The sequence below is a fragment of the Schistocerca piceifrons genome, chromosome 7, assembly GCF_021461385.2.
Source record: "Schistocerca piceifrons isolate TAMUIC-IGC-003096 chromosome 7, iqSchPice1.1, whole genome shotgun sequence".
Classification (NCBI taxonomy): domain Eukaryota; kingdom Metazoa; phylum Arthropoda; class Insecta; order Orthoptera; family Acrididae; genus Schistocerca; species Schistocerca piceifrons.
Window position 1 is genome coordinate 341,137,635 of NC_060144.1, and position 26,449 is coordinate 341,164,083.

Consider the following 26,449-nt stretch of genomic DNA (forward strand, 5'->3'; position numbering starts at 1 on the left):
TGTCCCCCATTGAGCATGTTTGGGACTGGATGAAGCGTCGTCTCACGCGGTCTGCACGTCCAGCACGAACGCTGGTCCAACTGAGGCGCCAGGTGGAAATGGCATGGCAAGCCGTTCCACAGGACTACATCCAGCATCTCTACGATCGTCTCCATGGGAGAATAGCAGCCTGCATTGCTGCGAAAGGTGGATATACACTGTACTAGTGCCGACATTGTGCATGCTCTGTTGCCTGTGTCTATGTGCCTGTGGTTCTGTCAGTGTGATCATGTGATGTATCTGACCCCAGGAATGTGTCAATAAAGTTTCCCCTTCCTGGGACAATGAATTCACGGTGTTCTTATTTCAATTTCCAGGAGTGTATAAGTAACGACCTGATTAACAGAGGTACGGGATTACAACTCAGAGATGTATGAGAACCAACACTGGGGGGCAATAAGGCATCGTCGGTCGCAGATGACCGAAACCTAGTCAACACAGACGGAGAATGGAAGTTCGCACACATCTGGGCGCCAACACACCGCCTGCGCGCGCGCTCGGCCGTGATTTGCGGCCGAGCTTTCTCCCTCGTCGCGCATGCGCACACCGTGGCCCGTGTCTCCGGCAGGGGGCACTGGATGTCGCCGTGTTCTATGATTCGTCTACGATGACTTGATAGCCCCACCCCTTGGCGCTTGCGCTTCTCTAGCGAGCCAGCACGTACTGCGTATTGCCGTGCGGCTGCAGCGACACGTCGGTAAGCACCTGATGATAACGATCAGTTGTCTCCTAGAAATATTGTGCATCTATGACAACATTATTCGACGCGACGCCCGTAAAACACTGAATCAGTTTATCTGCTATTTGTACGTTCCATCCAGAATTGACGTAGCGACAGAGATGCGGCCTTAACGTTTTCCAACTTGAACTGGAGCACAAATAAATAAATAAATGAAAATAAAAATATTAACACTTCTGTTTGTATGTATAAACACACACATACTGTATGTTCAACTTCGTACGTCAGCTTAACGAGCTGGAAGTGGTTGTGAGGGCTGCAAAAAGGAACACTTTTCTCTCTGAGACGCTGGGGCGATGTTGGCTGCATGCAAATTGTTACGGCAGCTGTTTGTTTTGGCAGCAGAACAGCGAGTACAGCGGAAAGTGGCAAGGAACCGGTTCTGCCCGGTGCTCAAGTGCACCTCATTTACACCGGACATTACCTGGACGCCGCCGTCGTGTTTTCATTTTTTTCTCTTTTCCTTTTTTATTTTCGAGCATGCATGTGGATTGTGTATTTGAGGAAGTGCGCGCGGACGTGTGTGCGTGTGTGTGTGTGTGTGTGTGTGTGTTTGAGCGAGACAGAGATGTAATGTAGAAGTAGTTTCAAGCGTGCCTGAGGGAGATTTGTTGGCAACTTCTCTCCTCGAGTTGTATTTTAATGACCTGGAAGACAACATTAAGAGCAAACTCAGACGTTTTGCAGATGATGAAGCTACCTATAATGAAGCACGGTCTGAAAAAAGCTACTCAAATACTCAGTCAGATGAATTTCTAACACCTGCCCGTACGGGGCTGCAGCTCTGGAACGGTGAATGAGACCCGGATCGAATCCACGTAGCGGATTAACGACCGTGGCTGGTCCACCGGCCACCGGAATGTACTTTTTAGACGGTTTTCCACGCTCGTTAAAACAAATGTTAGACTGGTCCCCAATTTCTGCCTCAGAAAATACGACCTACAAAATTAACACTTGAAATAAGTTGTAACTGTAAGAAAATTTACAAAATTCTCCAAAGAACATAGAAAAATACTTCAAAACATTTTAGAAAATGAATGAAAATTCTACCGCATTACCTGTTTACTGATTCCTTTATTAGGCACCACAACCACGTCTACACCATTTCAGGGGCACCTTCAGGTGATTGTACTGAATACAAAAATATCTTTTATAAAATGCTTTTACTGCTTAGTGAATAACAGCGAGAAAACAAGAACAGGTTTCACTTGTCTTTCACTTCATGTAACGAGAAAATACACGATGTCGGAACAGTCAGGTTGTAAACCGATCAGTTCTGTAAACTCTCAAAAGGATGATCACTGAATGGCTAAACTCAGGATTATGTACCGTAAGGTGGACATCGGAAGCGTCGTAACTAAATGTTGAAAAATAAAATCTCCAAAATCTTGAGCACAGCGGACACCGTACTAGGATGAACGCTAAGAAGAACATCTTCACAAAATTTCAAAATTGTGTAAAGGTTGATAACTTACTTTGAATTTTCAGAACTGTAAAACTGTTTACTTCACAAAGCACAGAAACATAGTACCCCATGATTATAAAATTTCAATCAGTCACAACTGGAATCAGGTCAGCTCCTACAAGAAAATCGGAGTGCAGGTATTTGTGGGGGACAGACTATAGATCATTGGAACAACACTGGGAAAACGCAGTAAGTCTACAAAAGGTATTGCTTACCAAACACGCGTGTGACATACTCTAGAGTATTGTACAAGTTTGTTCGACCCATACGAAACAGCACTCAGGAAATACTGAAGATGATATAATCACAGATTTGTTCAACCCATGTGAGAGCCTCATAGAGATGTTGATAAACTACAACTGGTAGACATCAACTATCCTGTTGCAGCTTACGAACTTTTAAGAACCATTACTAAGTGAAGAATTAGGAATCTATTACAATGTTTTACGTATCGCACCTCTAATGTCTCTGAAAACAGGATTAGATTAACCTATGGACGGTAACAACCAACCTCTTACAATCGACACCGCTATTTTAGTTATGAATAACCGGTCTCGGTTATAACAGGTGTTTTCCATCTTTTACTAATAAACGAGTAAAAATATCTAAATATCAATATCCATAGCAGCAGCGCTTAAATTTTTCTTTTTTAAATAAACCATTTTTTAAAAAGGAGGAATTTTTAGTTCTAAAATTTGCATTTTTGTGCTAAATTCCTTTGGGACCAAACTGCTGAGGTCATGGGTCCCTAGGTTTACACATTACTTAATCTAAATTAAACTAACTTACGCAAAGGACAACACACACACCCATAAGCGAGGGTGGACTCTAAGCTCCGACAGGGGAAGCCGCGCGAACCGTGATAAGGCGCCCAAGACCACGCGGCTAATCAGCACGGCTGAAATTTACATTAGTTTGAAATACTGTATTATGTTATCATAGAAGACGGGAAGACCGGTCAGTGCTACGTTAGTAACAATGCCGACAGAAATGAGCAACAAAAACATGGATATATCAGGACAGCATTGCTGACACGATAACGTCCTTGTTGGCGGCCGGCCGCTTGATCGAGCGGTTCTAGGCGCTTCAGTCCGGAACCGCACGGCTGCTACGATCGCAGGTTCGAATCCTGCCTCGGGCATGGATGTGTGTGACGTCTTTAGGTTAGCCAGGTTTACGTAACTCTAAATTTAGGGGACTGATGACCTCAGATGTCAAGTTCCATCGTGCTTAAAGTCATTTGAACCACTTGAATTTCAATATTAAAAATAATTTTAGCATTACATTCTCTTCAGTTGGTCACAATCTTTATATTTGTAAAATAAAAATAAAAAAGAAAATATGGTCGGTGAGTTACAATAATTTCAGTATGTCAAAGTTTTTCGTAGCGTATCATGAGGCCTGCACTTATATAGCAACGAACCCTTTTTTCTCAAACAATGGACACCGACGTGACGCAACATGTGGTAGTAAAACTCTGTAAGAGAAGATGGCTGAGATCAGACAATATAAATTTCATCCTTACGAAAACCACTGAAATTTGCGCATTAAAATCTTTTCGGGTTTTCGCCTCAATCCTCAGGGGGATCGTGACGTTTTTAGGAAGGCACTCTGCACACTTTCCAGTGTTTAATGTTTGCGGACTATATTTAGGCAAGCAAACTGGAAATGCAGTTGCCATTCACCTAAACGAAAAGGAGAAATACACTACTGGCCATTAAAATTGCTACACCAAGAAGAAATGCAGATCATAAACGGGTAGTCATTGGACACATCTATTATACTAGAACTGATATGTGATTACATTTTCACGCAATTTTGGTGCATAGATCCTGAGAAATCAGGACCCAGAACTCTGGCCGTAGTAACGGCCCTGATACGCCTAGGCATTGAGTCAAACAGAGCTTGGATGGCGTGTACAGGTACAGCTGCCCATGCAGCTTCAACACGATACCACAGTTCATCAGGAGTAGTGACTGGTGTCTTGTGACAAGCCAGTTTCTCGGCCACCATTGACCAGACGTTTTCAGTTGGTTAGAGATCTGGAGAATGTGCTGGCCAGGGCAGTAGTCAAACATTTTCTCGATCCAGAAAGGCCCGCACAGGACCTGCAACATGCGGTCGTGCATTATCCTGCTGAAATGTAGGGGTTCGCAAGGATGAAATGAAGGGTAGAGGCCGGCCGCGGTGGTCTCGCGGTTCTAGGCGCGCAGTCCGGAACCGCGCGACTGCTACGGTCGCAGGTTCGAATCCTGCCTCGGGCATGGATGTGTGTGATGTCCTTAGGTTAGTTCGGTTTAAGTAGTTCTAAGTTCTGGGGGACTGATGACCACAGCTGTTAAGTCCCGTAGTGCTCAGAACCATTTGAACCATTTTTTTTTTTTTTTTTTTTTTTTTTTTTTTTTGAAGGGTTGAGCCACGGGTCGTAACACATCTGAAATGTAACGTCCGCTGTTCAAAGTGCCGTCAATGAGAACAAAAGGTGACCGAGACGTGTAACCAATGGCACCCCATACCATCACGCCGGGTGATACGCCAGTATGGCGATGACGAATTCACGCTTCCAATGTGCGTTCACCACGATGTCGACAAATACGGATGCGACCATCACAATGATGTAAACAGGACCTGAATTCATCCGAAAAAATGACGTTTGCCATTCATGCACCCAGGTTAGTCGTTGAGTACACCATCGCAGGAGCTCCTGTCTGTGATGCACCGTCAAGGGTAAACGCAGCCATGGTCTCCGAGCTGCTAGTCCATGCTGCTGCAAACGTCGTCGAACTGTTCGTGCAGATGGTTGTTGTCTTGCAAACGTCGTCGAACTGTTCGAGCAGATGGTTGTTGTCTTGCAAACGTCCCCATCTGCTGGCTCAGGGATCGAGACGTGGCTGCACGATCCGTTACAGCGATGCGGACAAGATGCCTGTCATCTCGACTGTTAGTGATACGAGGCCGTTGGGATCCAGCACGGCGTTCCGTATTGCCCTCCTGAACCCACCGATTCCATATTCTGCTAACAGTCACTGGATGTCGACCAACGCGAGCAGCAACGTCGCGATACGATAAACCGTAATCGCGATAGGCTACAATCCGACCTTTATCAAAGTCGGAAACTTGATGGTATGCATTTCTCCTCCTTACACGAGGCATCACAACAACGTTTCACTAGGCAACGCCGGTCAACTGCTGTTTGTGTATGAGAAATCGGTTGGAAACTTTCCTCATGTCAGCACGTTGTAGGTGTTGCCACCGGCGCCAGCCTTGTGTGAATACTCTGAAAAGCTAATCGTTTGCATATCACAGCATGTTCTTCCTGTCGGTTAAAGTTCGCGTCTGTAGCACGTCATCTTCGTGGTATAGCAATTTTAATGGCCAGTAGTGTATATTTAGGCAATAAAATGGAAATGCACTTGCCATTCACATAAACGAAAAGGAGAAATATGTATAAGGGTGGTAGATGGCAGAGTAGGTCGATGGTTATTAATGAGGCAAAGAGTGGCTATCTTGCATTAGTCCCCAGTGCCCAAATCTTCCGAATTCTCCTTAAATTTCCAACGTCGAATTAAGACCTGCGGCAAATAACTCGTTGGTTTTGCCGCCAATAGGACACAAACCCAGACCAGCACGCCGTTAATTTCTAACGCGGCTAAGCCGCTGCGTCTTGGAGGCGCGGTATGGTGGCAGCCTTGACGCCTACCGGCTACTCCTTTGTTCGGGAGGCAGGTCGCGCCGCCACCCTCCCACGCCTACCAACCACCCTGCGGCAATTTTCCGCTCGACTTGAGCAGCGCCGGGGCCGGCACGCTGCGGATGGCTGGAGCCGACCTGCCCTGTTTTGTGCACGGCAGCCTCCCAGTTCCACTTTCCGGCGGGCGCCCGCCTCACGCCCCGTGCCCCTAAATAGGAGACGCTACCTGCTCCGATACACCCCCATACCAAACACGAGCGCCAGATTCCAATCCGGGCGGATACCGCCGAGTAGACGACACCCACAGACAAGAGTTTTCTCTACAGCTCTGCTTTCGTTGGGAGACTGACACAGAGAATATACAACGACTGTTCTTTCAGTTTTCAGAGAGACTTTCGAAACCGAGCGAGGTGTCGCAGTGGTTAGCACACTGGACTCGCATTCGGGAGGACGACGGTTCAATCCCGCGTCCGGCCATCCTAATTTAGGTTTTCCGTGATTTCCCTAAATCGCTTCTAGGCGCGCAGTCCGGAACCGCGCGACTGCTACGGTCGCAGGTTCGAATCCTGCCTCGGGCATGGATGTGTGTGATGTCCCCTCGACACTTTTTATATGCCCTCCACTCCTAGTGCTGCCACGTCATCTGTGAGTGGTTATTGCACTTTTACGTCGAACATAGGCAGTGGTCATATTAATGTGACTGGACTGTGTAGTTAGCAAGGAACCAGTGGAAAAATGAAGCTGTTTAAAACGTCGATTGTGACTCCTGATTTTCCACCTCTTGCAACAGCATTAATACAGTTGATATCAAATGTGTGGTATTTCGTACTGAGAAGTTGTCCTTGTGTAAGACATCACACTGTGGTTGATGAAACATATCAAAAGAAGACAGAAGAGAGTACAGAAACTGCAGAGCACAATTTTTTTTCTTTCGATATTTACAGTTTTATAGGATGGGGTGGAGTGAAAATCATGGCCACGTAAAGAAAGAACGCCGTGGTAACTTTGAGGCGAGACTTTCCGATTCCACGACGACGGCGGCGGCGGCGGCTGCGCCCCGGGCTGAAACGCGATATCGTTCTCGCCGTGACGTCCTGAGTCAGGATGCCTCCTCCCCCTGCCTGCTTTCTTTCCTTTTTTTTTTTTCCTTTTCTTCCCGGGCCAGCGTCGTTTATACGGCGAGGTGCAAAGTCACTAAATTTCTGTTTCTCTGCGTGGGCAGTATAAGGTTACAGCTTCTTTTGTCCCGTTATAAAAATTGCTGTCACATTCTTGGCAGTTATGGTCGAAAGCGAAATAAAGGACCACGTTGCCAGTTATTTATCGCCAGGTGAGAAACACAACACAGCCGGAAACCCCGTGAAACAGAGTGTTCGGCCAGTGAACTTGATAAACAACTACCTCTCAGAGTAGATTTAAACTGCGAGCAGAAGAAAGTATTGTGCACTAAAAATGCCGGTAGAGCACGATTCGGTGTGACGTGAGAAAACGACGATCAATCAGGACCCTACATTTTTTGACACTGGCGCCTATGACCAAACAGAGATGGTATGTAGATCGAGGACACTGGGTCGGTATGTACTGATGATCAAGATGAGATTCAGAGTAAGTGAGAAATAGATACAACTGTCAATACGAAAGAAAAACAGTGAACAATTTCAGCCATCCAGGAGATAAAACGCGCAGGTTTGAGAAAGTAAGTAGCATGGATGGAAGTAACTTAAGAACATAGCAAACTCGTCGACGTAGAAATGGGAAGACCACCTTGGCGTTATTATTTCTTACTCTTTCACAGATATGGTCAACAATCAACAGTTCATGGAAATCTTAACAAATTTAATTCTGTATTGTTGTCAAGAGTTTCCTCTCGAAATTTAGCGGAACTAGTACAGTATGTCTGTCTATGTCAAAAATTTCATTCAACGCAGTGTGTCAGTCCCACATCGTTACACTGGCATCCGAACAGCTTTCACTGCCGAACAATATGGTTATGGCACAGCTGTAAATGTCCACATAACAACTTCTTACCGTAGGGCGGTAACTTTAGCGTTTGAACGGGACCGGTACGTTCACGATACTGTGACATTCGTCCGCATTTAAGGTAAACTAAAATTCTGTACCAAATCGACTTTGCACCGAAATCTGTGCAGTCCAACCGAAAGAACACGGCTTTACTGTTCAGTTTTGGACTCCGAGAAGAAGCAGTGTACTGTTCGCCCATTTCTGGTATGTGATAAATGGAATACTAGGTATAACCTCTTACGTTCCGTGTTATTCTCCTGCATGTATATAAAATACATATGAATAAGGATAAAAGATGGTTAGGGTCACTGCACCTGAGGTAGTACCAAATGCGACTGCAGTCACGGGTTTTACTCGTTAGGGTATAAAGCTACAGTTCGTCGGAAATCACTTGCTGTGCAAGACGTAACTGTGTTCATACGCCGGTAGTGTGAAACGTCTAATGGATGCACTGTCCTAAGTCTACGATTTTAAAGAAAGAGAATGATCTGTGTTTTCGAGTGAGATATATTTGTTTTTCCAATAAGTACAGGGTGATTCAAAAAGAATACCACAACTTTAAAAATGTGTATTTAATGAAATAAACATAATATAACCTTCTGTTATACATCATTACAAAGAGTATTTAAAAAGGTTTTTTTTCACTCAAAAACAAGTTCAGAGATGTTCAATATGGCCCCCTCCAGACACACGAGCAATATCAACCCGATACTCCAACTCGTTCCACACTCTCTGTAGCATATGAGGCGTAACAGTTTGGATAGCTGCTGTCATTTCTCGTTTCAAATCATCAATGGTGGCTGGGAGAGGTGGCCGAAACACCATATCCTTAACATACCCCCATAAGAAAAAAATCGCAGGGGGTAAGATCAGGGCTTCTTGGAGGCCAGTGATGAAGTGCTCTGTCACGGGCTGCCTGGCGGCAGATCCATCGCCTCGGGTAGTTGACGTTCAGGTAGTTACGGACAGATAAGTGCCAATGTGGTGGCGCTCCATCCTGCTGAAATATTTGTTGTGCTTCTTGTTCGAGCTGAGGGAACAGCCAGTTCTCTAACATCTCCAGATACTGTAGTCCAGTTACAGTAGCACCTTCGAAGAAATAGGGACCAAAAACTTTATTGGCTGAAATGGCGAACAAATGTACAACTGAATGAAACTTTATAGCTCCCTTAATTCGCCGACAGTTAGTGCTTAGCTCTGCCTTTTGTCGTTGCAGGGTTTTAAATTCCTAAAGTTGTGGTATTCTTTTTGAATCACCCTGTATATATCGCAAGTAATATTTACAAGCCGAACACGAAGAAACATTTGCCAGAATTATTTTACATTTTTATTACTTAGAACACTAGAATCAAGATATCAAGTCCGTTTGAGCTTTGGGTCTGTAATGTCTTTTGAGTCATTCCCCTGAGAGTCGCATCACTGTTCATTTTCTCCAGTTGTCTTTGGGAATGTTGTATTACTGTGTTCAGTTGATTTAAATGGTCAACAGAGTATTCTTTTCGATTCCTGTTAGATCTACATAAATCCAAAAGGTGGGTGTCGGATCAGTTCACTGCCTGAAGAGGTGTGAAGGTGTTAAGTAGCTCTCAAATAAAGCTTTACAAATATTGGAATACGTTCTCTTCACGTAATAAAGAAAAATTTTCTCAGATACCTCAGGATGTAGAGAAACGTCTCAGACTTAACTGAGCCAAGAGAAACGTCGTTAAAGTTGTCTGACGTGATTTATGGAAATGGCGGGATAGCTAATCCAAAACGGCTGGAACCCACAACTTCAGAAACTTGTGATCTGCGTGTGCATTCCACCTTCCCGAGCGACTCGTAACAGCAGTATCATCAACAACATGCTGTATGTTGGGGAATTATCTTCGTTGAAGGCAAATGTTCCGTGCCTATCGCTTTACTTTTTTATTATTAGTTGCCACTGCCGCCACGAAAATATCAACACCATGGTTCCACTGTCGACATGTAAAATTTTTACACATACCATACTTGGTAGTTTTGGCCTCAGAAGCCAAATTCAACACTATGTGTCTCGGTGGCTGAGTGAGTGGGTGTGGAACTGCAACATAAAGGCTCAGAGTTCAAACGCTGCTAATGATTTATGTTACAATATTCAGCTTGCTCCTTAATCCAAGTTAAGTTTTAGGTCCTCATACAAGTGGATATTTAAGTTAGTTCAGAGATCGATAGAGAAGGACGTAACATCTACAACAGATCTATTACTAGCAAAGTTGGAGGCAACGTACGCATGTTCTTCACAACAAATTATGAACGCAGATGGACTTTAAATCTGCGAAGTGTTACATCGACCAATGAGTTGGAACAGACAGACACGCCAAATACCCGGCTACCATTCACATACGAAACAGAACAAAGGACGGAACTTCAAACTGTATTGAGCCACACTTCCTCGATACAAACAGGACGGAATATGTGTACAAGAATTACTTGAAAACACATTGAGTTTCACCATCATAACTGTGTTACTTGGGGAAGTTAGTTTCGTGAATATAGAACCACTCAGTTCGATCGCTCTGCCCAAACTTCAAAGAATAAATAATGGGTATCAATATTTCATCAACAATCCAACCAACGGGAACAAAAGTACGTCTGTGAAATTAACTGTGCTTTATATTCCACCTTCTTTTATTTCAAAATTGTTTGCACAGTTTCAGTCTAAATCGGATTGCACCACAGAGAAAACCTGCGGCCACAATGCTTCTGCGCCCCCGTTTTTCACACTAACGCAACCGCTCTCTTGGCCCCGACAGCTCACATTCTTGGGGAGATTAATACCACCTCGCTATTTAAGAGATCACGGCAGGCATCAATTCCACTAAAAGGGGAAACCTCCATTATTTCTTCGGCTTAAGGCTTATTTTGCTGCAATCCTGTTGCGTAGACGCAGAGAATTCGAGCTCGTAATTCTGAAAGTTTTGACACGCAAAGCCGAGACATTTTATAACGGGCCGCACGCCGCCATTTGCATTTGTTCCGCTGGGTCGAGATTTGTGGCTGTCGTGGTGGTCGTTTGTTGTCGCCGGTGCCCCGGTCGCTACAATGAGATTTTCCAGCAAAGTAGAACCCCGCCCGCCGTCGCCGCAGAGACGTATGGGAGCGTGTCAAGTATGAAGAATGCGCAGGGCGTGGCGGGGACGGTTTCACGTTGCCGAGGAGGAAAGAGAGCTGCTGAAACGCTTAGCGGCAACTGGGTGTGAAACAGACACTTTCAGTCGAATGCCTTCAGAAGCTAAGTGAATGGACATTCCTTGTTAGAGCAGTCTAGTCATAGGAAGCAACTACTGTGATATGTAAGTCTGCAGGCTTTCGTGGCCGTTGTCACTGAAGTTAAAATCTTTTGGGTAATTAGGCCGCGTCATGTTTCTTCTAAAATGTTCGACGTTTCGACCCCTCTGCTGGGATGTTCCTCAGGATCGTTTGGTGACCATTACTGCTAGAACACTTAGAGAGGACATTGAAGGCAAATGGGTATGATAGTTATTCAATCGACAGGGCTTTTAGGCGGAATGGTTATACCGCTAATAAGAATGACGAGGAACCGCCTTCTCACTCCGTCAGGTTACCGTTCGTTTCTGGGGTCACTGACCGCATAAGCAGAATTTTAAGGAAAAATAGTATTCAGACATCTTTCTTTAGTCAAAACAAAATAAAAGACTTTTCCCGACGGAAAACGGATGCACCTGATTACCTCCACAATGCAGGCGTCTATCAAGTGTCTTGCGGCTGCGGCAAAGTGTATATAGGCGAAACGGGAAGAACTGTTAAAGAACGCATTAAGGAACACGAACGGCATATATGGCTAAATCAAAGTGCAAAATCGGCAGTAGCAGAACATCACGAGAACTGTGGCTATGATATCGATTTTAATAACGTACGTGTACTGGCTAAGGAAACAAACATTTGTAGAATAAAGGTCCGAGAAGCGGTTGAAATTTCTAAGAATTCATCTAATTTCAATAGAGAGGACGGCTGTAGGCTTCCGGCATCGTGGCTCCCCGCCATCAAGGAAGTAAATACGCGGCCGCGGTGTGTGAGCGGCATAAACAACGCGCTGCAAGTCACCTCGGCGGACAATAATATTTTGGGTAAACATTCCCCCTCTCTTGCTCTGTCCGTTTCGAATCCAGCCACTGATGAAGACCAACCAATAGCGGTAGGAGGCATTTCAACCAATAACCCTTCTCCAGCGTAAGTGTGACACAGTGGCTTTCTATCCAATGACGATGACCGCCAATGGTATCCACAGGAGATGAGCTACCAACGCCTCTTCTTCTGTATTAGCCTGTGACTATGGCCCACCAATGGTAGCCACATAATTTTAACCAATACTATCACTTCTCCAGTACGAACGCCAGAAAATTCCCCCTTTATAAGTGGACGCGACACTCGTCTCTGACAGTGTTCTAGCAGTAGAAGACACCAAAAGATCCTGAGGAAGATCCCAGCAGAGGAGTCGAAACGTCGAACATTTTAGAAGAAACATGACGCGGCCTAATAACCCAGAAGATTTTAACTTCAGTCAACTACCGTGATACTCTGATTGTAAGGGATTTCATGACGTCAAATAAAACGTAGAGGAAGGGCCCTATTTTGCGCAAGATGGTTACAAATACCTTATGGATTTCTCTTCTGATGTTCTTGGTGTATATTGGACGCTTCGAGTGCTAACCTTAATTACTGTGGTACTACGGATTGGTTTGATGACTGTGGTGCATTGCAACCCATCATCCTGGTGAGGGTAGTCTGCCTGTTGCTTCCTACAGCTTCAACTACACTTAGGTGACGTGACGGGATAGCGATATGCACATATACATATCATGATAGTATCGCTTACTCAAGGCATAGGTGGGCAGTTTATTGGCAGAGCTGTGATTTGTACTCAGGTGAATCAAGTGGAAAGGTTTCCGGCGTGATTATGCCCGCACGACTGCGATTAATAGAGTTTGAAAACGGAATGGTAGATGGAGCTAGACGTATAGGACACGCCATTTTTGAAATCGTTCGTGTATTTAATATTCCGAGATCGACAGTGTCAAGGTGGTGCCGAGAATTACCAAATTTCAGACTTTTCATATCACTATGGATAACGCAGTGGCCGACGGTCTTCATCGACGACCGAGAACAGAGCCGTCTGCGTACAGTTGTCAGTGTGTGAAATAACCGCAGAAATCAATATGGGTCGTACAACGAACGTATCCTTTACGACAGTATGACGACGTTTGACTTTAACGGACTATGGCATCAGACGACTGACGAGAGTGCCTTTGCTAACAGCACGACATCGCCTGCATGGCCTCTCCTGGGATCGTGGCCGTGTCGGTTGGATCCTGGACGATTGGAAAACCGTGACCTGGTCAGATGAGCCGCACTTTCAGCTGATAAGATCTGATGGTAGGATTCGTGTGTGTAATGGTAGGGTTGGAGTGGTGCAGACTCCGTAAAGCTATGTACCCAGTCTGTCAACAGGGCTCTGTGCAAGCTGATGGTGGCTCCATAATGGTGTGGGTTATATTTACATGGAAGGGACTGGGTCCTCTCGTCCAAATGAACCGAGCATTAACCGAAAATCGTTACGTTCTGTTAGTTGGAGAGCATTTGCAGCCAATCAGCGATGGACATTTTATGGGTGCAACGCACCATGTCACCGGGCCACAACTGGCATAACAGTTTTCTGGGTATGGTACCACGTCATAATGTAAAACCTACTGCTGCTGGAGAGAAACCAACGTTTCGGCCACGGTTTCAGCGGCCTTCTTCTGGGTCTAATGGTGCATTCTAGCTATGCAATGTCCTTTATATTTTGTTGTTACTGTTCACTGCGCATGCCATTACGTCTTAATTTTAAAAGGTAGTTAGTTTCATTGGTCAGTTAAGGAATAAAGAGAGGGACCTTTATTTTAATAGGTTGTTGCGGTGGAGGGAGAGCGTAACCTCTGTTGTCTATTGGCTCTTGTGTTTTGTGCCATGATTGGTGGTCACCGTCGAATGAGAAGTTTGCTGCTGTTTACAAACTGATGGACGTCGGCCGCGCGGCGGCAGTTGCTCGCCGGTAGTGCTGTCATGTTGACAGTGCGGTCTGTTGAGCTCTGATTGCAGGCAGCCAAGATGGGGCAAGCCTGAGTCCATCCTCCCTGTTCATGTTATTAGGGTGTTTAAGTATTTCGATGGCCTCTCTGATTTTGCGTGTCGTCATAACTGGCTGCTTGGTCAACACAAAGGCTTCGCTGAATTTTATTTCTTTTCCGCAATCTTGCTGATGTTCTGCCACTGCGGATTTGTGTTGCCTTAGACGAATATAGCGGTCGTTTACCCGATTGTGCGTTGCTATTGGCCTACCAGTCTCCCCGATGTATGCCTCTCCACATTCGAATTCCACCTTGTAAACTCCTGCAGTGTGTAATGCATCCACGTTGACCTTAGCGGAGCCTAGTAAGTCCTGGATCCTACGACCACTGTAGATGACAGGCTGCACCCTAACGCGGCGAAGGTGCCTATTCGCTTTCCTTATGTGAAAAATCTTACTGACCGAATAGGCAAACATCGTAATACTTAAACACCCTAATAACATGAACAGGGAGGATGGACTCAGGCTTGCCCCATCTTGGCTGCCAGCAATCAGAGCCCAACATACCGCACTGTCAACACGAGGCACGAGCACTACCGGAGAGTAACTGACGCCGCGCGGCCGAAGTCCAGCAGTTGGAAAACAGCAGCCACCATCTCATTCGACGGTGGCTACCAATCATGGCACAAAACACAAGAGCCAATATACAACAGAGGTTACGTTCTCCCTCCACCGCAATAACCTATTAAAATAAAGTTCCCTCTCCTTCTTCCTTAACTGACCAATGAAACTAACTACCATTTAAAATGACGTAATGGCATGCGCAGTGAGCAGTAATAACAAAATATAAAGGACATTGCAGAGCTAGAACGCACCAATAGACCCAGAAGAAGGCCGCTACAACCGTGGCCGAAACGTCGGTTTTCTCGAGCAGCAGTAGGTTTTACATTATGACGCGGTACCATACCCAGAAAATTTTTATGTCGTCTGACTCTGGCCGCGGAAGTCTACGCAATTATATGGGCCACAATTGTTTGCGACTAATTTTAAGAACGAGCTGGACAGTTGGAGCGAATGATTTGGTCACCCATATTGCCCGACGTGTATACCATCGAACATTTATGGGACATAAACCAGAGGTCGGTTCGTGAATCACAATTATGGACGCTATAGAGGCAGCACGGCTCTATATTTCAAGAGAGGACTTCCAACGAATTTCTCAGTCCATGCCACGTCGAGTTGTTGCACTACGCCGGGCGAAAGGAGGTCCAACACGGTATTAGGAGTTATACCATGACTGTTTTCGTCTCAGTGTATACTCTTTACCATGAATAAAGAGCCCTGACATTTAAAAGAGATTGTCGCGTTTGCTTCATGCGTCTGCTTCGACCGATCACGCAACATGATACTGAATATGTCTCTATGGCAACGTGCCGCATTTATGTAGACGACTACTGTTTTTGCCGACAGCCGTTTGGGGTATGCAGTTGAAAGCTCGAGTCAGTGATGTCAGCTACCAGGAATCTTCTTTCAAGGAGTGAAAAATAATTCTGACTGTAGTGTATAGCTGGAGTGGATCTGAGCAACTGTGAAACTTGACTTTTTCAATAAACAAAGCTTCGTCAGCCCTTATATCTGCCAGAAAAAAAATCAAATCTAGATCACCTAATCTTTAGTACATCCATTAAGTCAGTGGCTGTTCCGAGGATGTCTCTGTTGATTTGTTGTAGGCTGGTCAAATATTTAACGAAGAAATTCGCCAAACAGCTGTGCAAATTGCGGTGTTATTTTATTTTACTTTCTCTACCAGTTTCGGAAATTCAATACACCATACTCAGGCTCCAAATGCACCTCTCAAGATGGCATATTCAATTGCTGAAACTGTTAGCGAAAGTAAAATGAAGTAACTTCTCAATTTGCACGGCTGTTTGGTGAATTTTTTTGTTAAAAAAGTCCTAAAGAAGAGTTGAAATACATTCATTAAGTGGAAAGTTGGATGGAACATCACAGTCTTCTAGCAGGACAGATTGATGAACATCATGAACTGTACTTCAAAAGAACACCACCATTCCCTATAGCGGAGGAAAAGTTAGGTTATCGCATATCTTGAAAAAAAAAAAAAAAAAAACACACGTACAGCCATATGGTCAAACATATAGACAACGTCCTTCACGAACATGTAAAGCTAAGCAATAAGATTTGCATACTGCACTTTAACAAATTGTAACAAGAGTATCTATATGGCCAGAACGAGAATTTGAGCCACAACAGACAGCAATTCGTGTGCAGTACATTTTCCAGTGGGTCATCTCGCGCTTAAATAGCAGCACACTTAAAAAAAAAGGAGCTTCAAAATTATTGTTCATGTGCAACTAGTCACAAGTATTCTGTATGTATGAGAAGCTCAACCCATGAATGGGTTTCTGGCCTGACAGCAGGAAGAGTGCAGCCTTTCCTTCGCTTCGGCACCTGCCCCGACTGTCTTTCACCCCTGGGAAAAGATCCCTGCACTCAATCTGAAGGCAGACTGAGTGGAACTGAGGCTGTCTTGGAGGGAAGGGAAAGAGGAAAATTCCCAACCCTTTCCTAGGACTGAACCCGGGACCTGAGTGGCTGGGTTTTGAAATCTACTGGCTAGACCACGACGTTTTTTCCCCCTTAGACCGCCGTTTTAAAGACTCTCCTTTTTTTTATAGGGGGGTCAGGGCGTGGTACACGCCGCACTAGCAGTGGGGTCTCTTCACGGCACTGCCAGTGCGTCGAGGCCCAAACCCCTCCCACCCCTTTTTTCATCTTCCCTGTTGGGTCATAGCACTAAGTGTGCAGAAATGTTAACACAAAACTCCCATTCTCCGATATAAGAAAGACAAAGAAACCTCTTCTCTGAGTAGAAACTGAACACTGATAAAACTTAACAATTCTTCTTGAATCACACAAATACTTTGGAAGTCGAACACGAGTAATTCTGAACAAAATGTTTTGAAAAAACTCTTCGTGTAACATAGAAGTTTCGGAAGCAAGGTAATAGTAAATAATAATAGCACAAGTGACTTTTAATTATCTTCTGTTCGTTCTCGTTCAAGGTGTTGTAGTGGTTCCACAAACTTAACCGACACCCATTCATTCAAAAATGATCTTCAGCATGTTGCCGTAGTGACTCTTGTGTTTGCGATACGATACGTGCTAATTTTTGCGTATTCACACTTCATGTAAACGCGAAATTCTATCTCGTTGTCCGACCCAAGTTTGTTGATGACATAACTAACATATTTTCCCAGTAACCAGCTAATGGCGTTAGTTTTTAATTTCAGAAAGTACGTCATGTCTGGTCTCAGGAGGAGCGATGGCGTTATATATTCCGTCGAGGAAATGATGAGAAAGGCGATTTGTTGCGTGATCCAATTCCAGTTATTCACATTACCGCCACAGGTGAATCTGTGGATGAGTGTATCCACCAGATAGCATTTTCCACAAATGTGTGTCTGGTTTAAACCGATCCCATATAGACTCTCGTTGGTGCTGATGACATTGCTAACTGTTTTGTACCATGCGGAAATAGCGTCTGTAGATAGCCCGGCATAGTTGATGTTCCGCCATACAGCTTTCCAGTCACAATTAGGGAATTTCTTTTCAATTTTGTTTCTGCCCTCATTTAACTTCCTTGCAAGAATGATGTCGCGCGCTGTGATACATACGTTGCTTCTGTTTTCGTTAATAAGGTAACTTGCTTCGAGGAAAAAGTCCCTCACATACTGCAGACGGGCATTAATCCTTCGCACATCCTATGGGGTGTCACAGCCTCAAAGAGCTATGCGGTTGTACATTGTGGAAGTTTTCTGAGTATATGGAAAGTCCGCTGGTCACTTACATAAACCAACAAAACAACAAAATGAAAACATTAATTTGCAACATTAAATTGTGACTAAAAGGAAAGAAACTTATAAGTACATAGTAGCAGAAAATCCTATACTTCACTAATATTTATTATTCTGGAACAATTAATACGGCACGGAACTGAAAAGCAGTCGGAATCTGTTTAGGTCTGTCATAGAAACAGAAATGTACAGCATCGATAAATTTACGAAAACGATAACAGTTGTCAGATTGAGGACATAAACACTGATTTTGTAGAACTCGTAACGTGCCAACGTTCTGTTTATCTTTTTAAACACGTGAATGACCGGCTAAAAGCTTTTTTTGACCGAGAAGCAAAGTAATTCTGACATTTAGTAGCTGTTATCGTTTATGCTGCCCGTGCTGAAAGGTGCAGCAGAGAAATAAACGTTCCGTCGGCATTTGTCTATGTGTTTATGAGTGGAGTTTAAACTCACACTCTATTTTGATACTTCACACAAACCTAAAGTCATCACGTTATTCGGTACATTGCCTTTACAGTAACATCTTTATGCTCACAAGGCTGATGAAATAGAAGACATAATAAGAGAACTTAATTTTGAAGGCATCCCTTGAAGCCGACTGACAATCATACAGTGGTCGTCGGCCGCTACAGAATTATCTAAGAGATGCAAAGAACGACATGTACTTACAAGTTGTTCCGCTGCTGTTGCTTCACTTTTCCACAAATACATTTATAAACCATAACATTCGAAACCTCGTTTTCTTGTAATCGAAAAATTGCGGCTACATCGATTTACCCACAAATATACTGAAGAACATTCTTCAAATGGTTCAAATGGCTCTATGCACTATGGGACTCAACTGCTGAGGTCATTAGTCCCCTATAACTTAGAACTAGTTAAACCTAACTAACCTAAGGACATCACAAACATCCATGCCCGAGGCAGAATTCGAACCTGCGACCGTAGCGGGAACATTCTTCCATCGGAGCTGTGCACACAATGGTATCTTGGGGAAATGTGAAAAAATTGATTAGTTTTACTGTTGAAAAGGAGATTTTCGTATTGGTTGTATGAAATACAAGTGGGTACCTTTGTACGCCTTCAATCCGCTCATCAAATCATTGTTTATTATTAGGCTTAAGAATTCTGTACTTAACTCGGAAGTGTATGGTGGCAGCCATGTTTTCAACCCAGTTGCAAGTCGAAAACAGCTTCTGATGATTGTTAACTGACAAGTACAGAGCTAACACACACGACAATCTTTACATTCCTTGCCATTTTGTAAGTAGTGCCACCAACTTTTTTTGACATGCCAGGTTTCTCTACAAAATGGAACGCACAGCCTAAAACATTTTCAGACTTATCTAAGAATTGATGCGGCTCGTTTATGAAAGTACTATTGAGTGGAGAACAAGGGTTAACTTTCAGAGGCCTTAGTTGCTACGGGTCACTTGCGTAAGCTTAATAACAGCCTTACCATGAAGCAATCTCGGTGCAGCTTGCAGGAAGAATCCTTTCCATAGGTCGGCAAGAACTGCAACAAAAGACACGTCCACCATTACTATTACGTCATTTTAAGCAAGATATGCACATTATTATTAAATCATCTCTGCTGTGACGCTGCTGCCGCGGAATGGGTAGCAACCACAAGCAGAAAAGATGAACAAAAATGACAAAATATATATGTTGGTACAAGCCGAAATGTTTCGGATCTAACAAGCTAAGGCTTCATACCGGCCGGGGACACGAATTAAATTCCACATTTCTCAGATAACGGTAGGGATATTGAGCCATTCGGGGGGCCGGCCGCTGTGGCCGAGCGCTTCTATGCGCTTCAGTCTGGAACCGCGCTGCTGCTAAGGTCGCAGGTTCGAATCCTGCCTCGGACATGGATGTGTGTGATGTCCTTAGATTAGTTAGGTTTAAGTAGTTCTAAGTCTAGGGGACTGATGACCTCAGATGTGGTCCCATAGTGCTTAGAGTCATTTGAACCATTCAGGCGCACTGCCTGAAACGTTCATCATGGCTCGATCATACTATCTCTCAGTCAGTCTTTCAGTAACAACAATTCAGATTCGAAGTGCATGCGCTCTGAGTGAGAACAGAAAAAATGTATATCATTTCAGTTTAATTGTTCAAGATCGCGCTTTGCACGCTTTAATTCATTAGGCAGAAGCAAACTACAATAAGGTTCTTCAGCGCGACAGCAAAGTAGTTTCTTTATGATTCTCACAGTTGTTATCTCCCCTTTCGACACAAATCAGGTTCTCTCCTCACATGTAGCCTTGCCATGCAATTCTTGCGGTTTCCTCTCCCTCCCTCTCTCTCTCTCTCTCTCTCTCTCTCCCTCTCTCTCAGCCACAGTGGGTGCTGCGTTGGCTTATCCGAGGCAGGTTGACGAGTTGCATCCGCAAGCTGCTTGTAAAAAATAGTCAGCCCTGTACCACACGACGTTAATGACGCTATTCCATAGGCTTTGACGAGGCTTGATCGTAACTCACAAATAGAACATTAAGGCGTGAATCTTTCGAGATATTTATTGCGCTACCAACAACCTTCACATCATCGATGCTAAGTGAATAAATAAATAAATTTATAACATTCTCCAACCGTTCTGATGTTCACACCGTCAACAACTAGCTGGTCAACAACTAGCTTCACATCTTAAATTACATTAGTGCAGCAAGAGATTCGACCTGATAATGATGTCGTCAATACTGAAAATCTCACCTAGCACATAAAAGAGTGGTACGAAGAATACTGTTTTAATCAAATGAAACTGTTTGGTTCCAGAGATATTTTCAAGTCTGGAACATCTATGATTTATATATGCAGTCTGAAATGACAAATGAACATTTGTACCAAGACCAAGATTCGAACCCCTGTCTCCTGCTTACTAGGCAGCTGCACTAACCACTACGCCACCCTGGCACAGTGGCACTGCACTACTGCATGGACTACCCTTCCTCCTCCTCAATCCAAATTCCCATTCACGTCTGAGTCCATTTGGTATTGCCACTAAACTCTAACAACACTGCAGGGGCTCTCCAACTGTTTTGGAATAGCGCCCCAGCCATCGTGCGAGGATGGTGTAGTGCTTAGCGCATCTACCAAGTGAGCAGGAACCCTGGTCCGAATAATCCCAACCTTGAAACTTCCTGGCAGATGAAAACTGTGTGCCGGACCGAGACTCGAACTCGGGACATTTGCCTTTCGCGGGTAACTGCTCTATCAACTGAGATACCCAAGCACGACTCAAGCCCCGTCCTCACAGCCTCCCTTCTGCCAGGACCTCGTCTCCTACCTTCCAAACTTTACAGAAGCTCTCCTGCGAGGTTCGCAAGAGAGGCGGACTTCTCTTCATTTGCAGGCAGCTCAAGTGACATGACTTTAAATCAATTTTTGAAAGGCGTGTTTGATTAATTCACGCCATGTGTTGTAGCAAAGCTGTGTCAGAGGTTAGGGCAATGTGCTCTTACATGACACCAACGCATATGTAATAGCCGGCACGGTAGCTCAACGTGTTCGGTCAGAGGGCTGCGTGCTCTCGGTAATAAAAAAAACTGAGTCAAGGAACCAATGATCAATTTGAACGGATGTCTTGTGAAGTCGGCCCCGACCAAACGCAACGAACTATATCGAACAAAATGAGTTAAAAAAAAAAAGTTATTAGAGCAGCTGCCCGCGAAAGGCAAATGTCCGCGAAAGGCAAATGTCCGCGAAAGGCAAATGTCCCGAGTTCGAGTCTCGGTCCGGCACACAGTTTTAATCTGCCAGGAAGTTTCATATCAGCGCACAATCCGCTGCAGAGTGAAAATCTCATTCTGAATCCCAGCCTTGTTGTCAATTTTCATTCGTCACTTCAGTCTGCATATATACATGAACGTTGTTTTATTTGTGGATTGGCACACTTGCAGGGCAGCAGTCCATTATTATTTAATAAAGACTTACCTCGTGGAACTGGGATATTTGAAGATGCCTAGCTTTGAACATAGAGACGTATTTTGTGACAATAGCAGCAAACTAGAATGATTGAAATAGATTGCAAATTTTTGGCCAGTTCGAATCAAACGTTCGAGATAACACTAAGTAAATGTGACGTCTGAGCTGTGTATCAACTACAGTCGGTACTGTGGGTCAATATGGCAAGAACAGTTTAGGGGTCAGCCAGGTTAGTATCGTCCACCTCGTTGTATAACTTGTATACTCAGTTATTTTTGTATTTTGTAGAAAGTACTGGTCCTATAACTCCCTTGAGGCATGACCGAAGTTGCTTTTACGCCTGAAGGCTTCTCTTCGTTCAGAATGACACGCTGTGTTCTGTTCGGTAGAAACTCATCAGTCCCATCACGCAGTTACGATTTTACAGTACTTGTGTTATTCTGAATTACAATGGAAAGTTCCTTCGCAAATCGTATTTATCCGCGATTTTAAAGTGTCTCCCCTGTACAGGAACATACGTGTTTGATTTACAACAACAGGTTGTAGACACATGGTTCGCGACGTATGGAAGTTTGGGTCTGGCCCCAGCTCGGATAGCCAAAAGGTAAGGCGGCCGCTCGCAATAGGCGCGAAATCCGGATTGAGTAGCGGTCCGGTGCAAATTTTGATTGTCATCATTCCATTATAAAGCTGATGACTGTCCAATTCCCAGCTGCGAATACATTTAATACGCATCACATAGTTGGTCTTATATTGTTTACGTCCATATTTTGTTCATTAGGTGGCAGTGCGAATTTCTATAAGCAGTGATTAAAAACACCCTTTTTTCGGCTACGGTTTTGTGTATTTGGCGAAAGATAAAACCGACCAAACACGTAATATAACGTCTGATATTTGTGTGCCTTTCTTTGACTACTCTACGCTACTGTAGGTTTGCCCACCGACTCTGATCGAAGTACATCCAAGGATCCAATATTGAAGTACTCCACCTAATGTTTCTCGTGACGAAAATGACTAATTCTTTCAGACAGATGAAATGAACAGTTATTTTTAATCTCACTTTTAAATATCTTGCGCTGGTTAACAGGCACTAAGGTAATGCAAGAAAGTGGTTAGCGAAGGGCAGTGGTGTTTAAAACAGGCCTCTGGCCAATGAGTTAGCACTTCGCTTTCAGATCCTGCTATTGAACTTCCATCGACAAGCAGCATGTAACAGCAGAGTAGCAAAAAAGGATGTTGATTCGCGAAAGTGTGAAAGTCGTGCATGTTTTGCTATTCACGGGCGCTATTTATCGCGACGATGCCCTCTCGCGCTGAAGTGTGAAACATTGGCGGAGTGGTTCGCCGCTGCTGTGATGGCTACATAACGAAGAAAACAAAAAACGGAGCCTTTTACAAAGAAGGTCCCTCCAAAGAACGGGGAAGGCGCGCTCGGAGCATGTGAAGTCCGACACGAAGGCGCCCGAAAATAAACGAAGCTGCCCGGCCGCACGGACTTCACGGTTTAACGGTAACACCTTAACAAGGCAGAGATACGACGCCTCGATCCCCCGAGCCCACGCCGCGCTTCCCAATCTCTCACATTTATTTTCCCGTTAACGGGGCAGCCACGCCATAGACCGCGCCGCGGAAAACGCGCTCCTAATTTTTATCGATCACGGCTCCGAACAGGAACGACGAGACCCCACGGCCGAGCTGAGAATTCCGTTGCCCTTTTAACACGGTTCCCAGATTAATAGGACAGCTCCGAAGAGGTAGCGTCAAATATTTGATTGACCGATATATTTGCTCGTGGTATAACGAGGCTCGTTTCCGAACGAGGCTGGGCGCTCGGAACGGTCGGTCGCCCTCGAGAACTTTCTGGGGGTTTCGGAGAACCAACGAGCTTTCACGACTCCGACTAAGGGGTAAATGCGGTGCGATATGAACCAAGGTACAAGCTGCTCTCTAACATATGTATTAATTTCGTATTTCCTTTGCCTTTGCAGGCAATGTAATTCCTTTTCTTTTTCGTTTTGAATTACTAATTCTGCAAGATGTCGTGTTCGCAACCACATGGGTGATCTGATTAATTACATATCTATATTTTCACATATTTTTAGTTAATGATAGGCTTGTCTTGTGCCACTGTTAATGAACATATGCAATTTTTTTTCTGATTCCTGCGAACGCATGTACAGCTTCGTGTCCGTCTACCACCTGTGTACGAGTGTGTGTGTGTGTGTGTGTGTGTGTGTGTGTGTGTGTAGAGAAGAGAGAGAGAGAGAGAGAGAGAGAGAGAGAGAGAGAGAGGAGTGAGAGGGAGTTGGAGTTTAATCTCTATTAATTAAAATGGAACTCACTGTTCATTTCCTGTGTTGTGTGGGGTGAGTGGTCGGTATACCAAATTTTGATGTGCTGTCACATTATCGATATTATTTCGGTACTTTAACTTTTTTTATGCCATCGTTGTTCAGTCGACTTGCCACAAATTCGTCTGCATTGCTAATATCTTCACCTCAGAGTAGCGCATACACGCAACTACCTCAGTTATATGTTCTACATTAGCCGTTCTCTCCCTTCTGCTAAAATTTCTCTACTCGAAGACTGTCTGTAACACCACAGAAGCTACTGCTTCACTCCTTGAGACAACACATTTCCAAATACTCCGTCCTTTCTTATAGTTAGGGTGCCGATATTAATTTCTTCGCCGATTCTGCGAAGAGTCCCCTTATATCTTTTGACTCCACTTAAACTGCAGCTGCATTGTAAAGTATACAATTTCAGACACTTCGATCTTTTCTTCACAGAATATCTAACACACGAGATCATGAGGATATCGATACAGTGTTGTACGAAGGAACAACGACACTCCTGTTCACTCTCTCCTGATAGACATAAGAATGACTTGTTTTCCAAAGTGCCTAATACGTATATTCATTAACGAAATTCGTCATAAATAATCCATCACAGCTTGAGAAGAACGGTGATTTCCATAATTGCACAATTAGAGGCAGAAATGGCATTTATTACCCAGTCTCAAGGCTGTCAGTTGCTCAGAAACGAGTTCAATATGCACCAACGAAAATTTTTGATCATTTGGTCAATAACATAGAGTGCTTGGCGGGTAGCAAAGCAATTTTTAAATCTAATTCAGAATCATTTCTCCTGAATAACTCCTTCTTTTCCATTGACGAATTTCTGCTTAAAAACTGGAAACAAGAAATAAACTATAGTATATGTGTACGACTAAAAACAATAGAGTAGATTAACGTTAACACCAAGCATGTATACATATCCTGTAAACTGACTCGTTCTTACTTGATAAATGAATCGTTCAACTGACCAATGGAACATGTACCTAAGTAATTAACTAACTAAGGCTTTCTTATACCTGTTCACCGTGGAATAAATGATAAAGGTCATGTACCTGTACCTCGAAGCAGTGCTCAAACAGCTTTCTTTTAAACTGACAGCATGGCTACCAGCCTACAATAGTGATGTAACTCATTCTTGTATGTTGGTCTTCAAATTAAATGTCTTTCTTTCCTCACACGGCTGTGACAATGCCTATTTCAAAGCGCAATATTCCAAAATTACTTTCTATTCTCCTTTATGAAGTTCTGCATTCTTCAAAAGCAGTTGCCGCACAGTATCTTAATCGTCCCGTAGAGAGTTAAACACAGTCGTCATCGTAAAGGAACTGAGGACCCCCTCATTTGCTCTTATTTCTTGTGCACTTAGTTATCTCTTCCACGAAGCAGAGCGGTCTATTACCACAGAACATTTTCCCTTCTTCCAGCCTGGTCATTATTAGTTACGTGGTTTGGATATATACGTGTGGTGCAAAGGCCTCATTACAGCATATATGGATATTACTAGAGGCTTGAGTAAGTCCATGTACAGCCGGCCGCTGTGGCCGACCGGTTCTAGGCGCTTCAGTCCGGAACCGAGCTGCTGCTATGTTCGCAGGTTCGAATCCTGCCTCGGGCATGGATGTGTGTGTAGTCCTTAGGTTGGTTAGGTTTAAGTAGTTCTAAGTCTAGGGGACTGATGACCTCAGATGTTAAGTCCCATAGTGCATAGCGCCATTTTTTAAGTCCATGTACTGCTTTACTTTCCATCTTAACTATGTATCCACGCTTCTTCATCATAGACCTTGCCCCTCTGTCTGTCTGTCTGTATGTCTCTCTCTTACACACACACACACACACACACACACACACACAACTGGGGTGTATGCAGAGATATTCTACTTTCGCCTTCAAACATGGTATCGATATATGGCACAGCGAAGAATGGGTAACTCGATTAATTGTACTTAACTCAATGTCTTGAGGATAATCTCCCAGGTTGCTTCTTCTTGTGCAAGCTTGTAAAAATAGATCACTTAAGCACTGTCGGACTGGACTAGCATTTGGAGTCACAATCCGGGTCTGCCGAACGCTGTTGGCTAGCGGGGTGATCTCAGTCCTTGTGAGACCAACTAAGGAGAAAGTAGCTGCTATGGTCATGAAAACTGACAACGGCCGTGAGAGCGGCGTCCTGACCACATGTCCCTGCATATCCGCAACAAGTGACGCCTATCGACTGAGGATGACATGTCGGTGGTCGATACCGTTGG

At 44.2% G+C, this 26,449-nt stretch overlaps 1 protein-coding gene across 1 annotated transcript in view; it reads right to left on the reverse strand.

Moving 5' to 3' along the window:
* The window catches only part of LOC124805691, a gene marked incomplete at its 3' end in the record, with an annotated part of 158,839 nt that overhangs the window by 80,332 nt on the left and 52,058 nt on the right, over nucleotides 1–26,449 (reverse strand). The window contains exon 2 of the mRNA XM_047266261.1: nucleotides 19,382–19,438. Within this exon, the coding sequence (XP_047122217.1) occupies nucleotides 19,382–19,438 (57 nt within the window). The remainder of the gene's footprint in view (nucleotides 1–19,381; nucleotides 19,439–26,449) is intronic.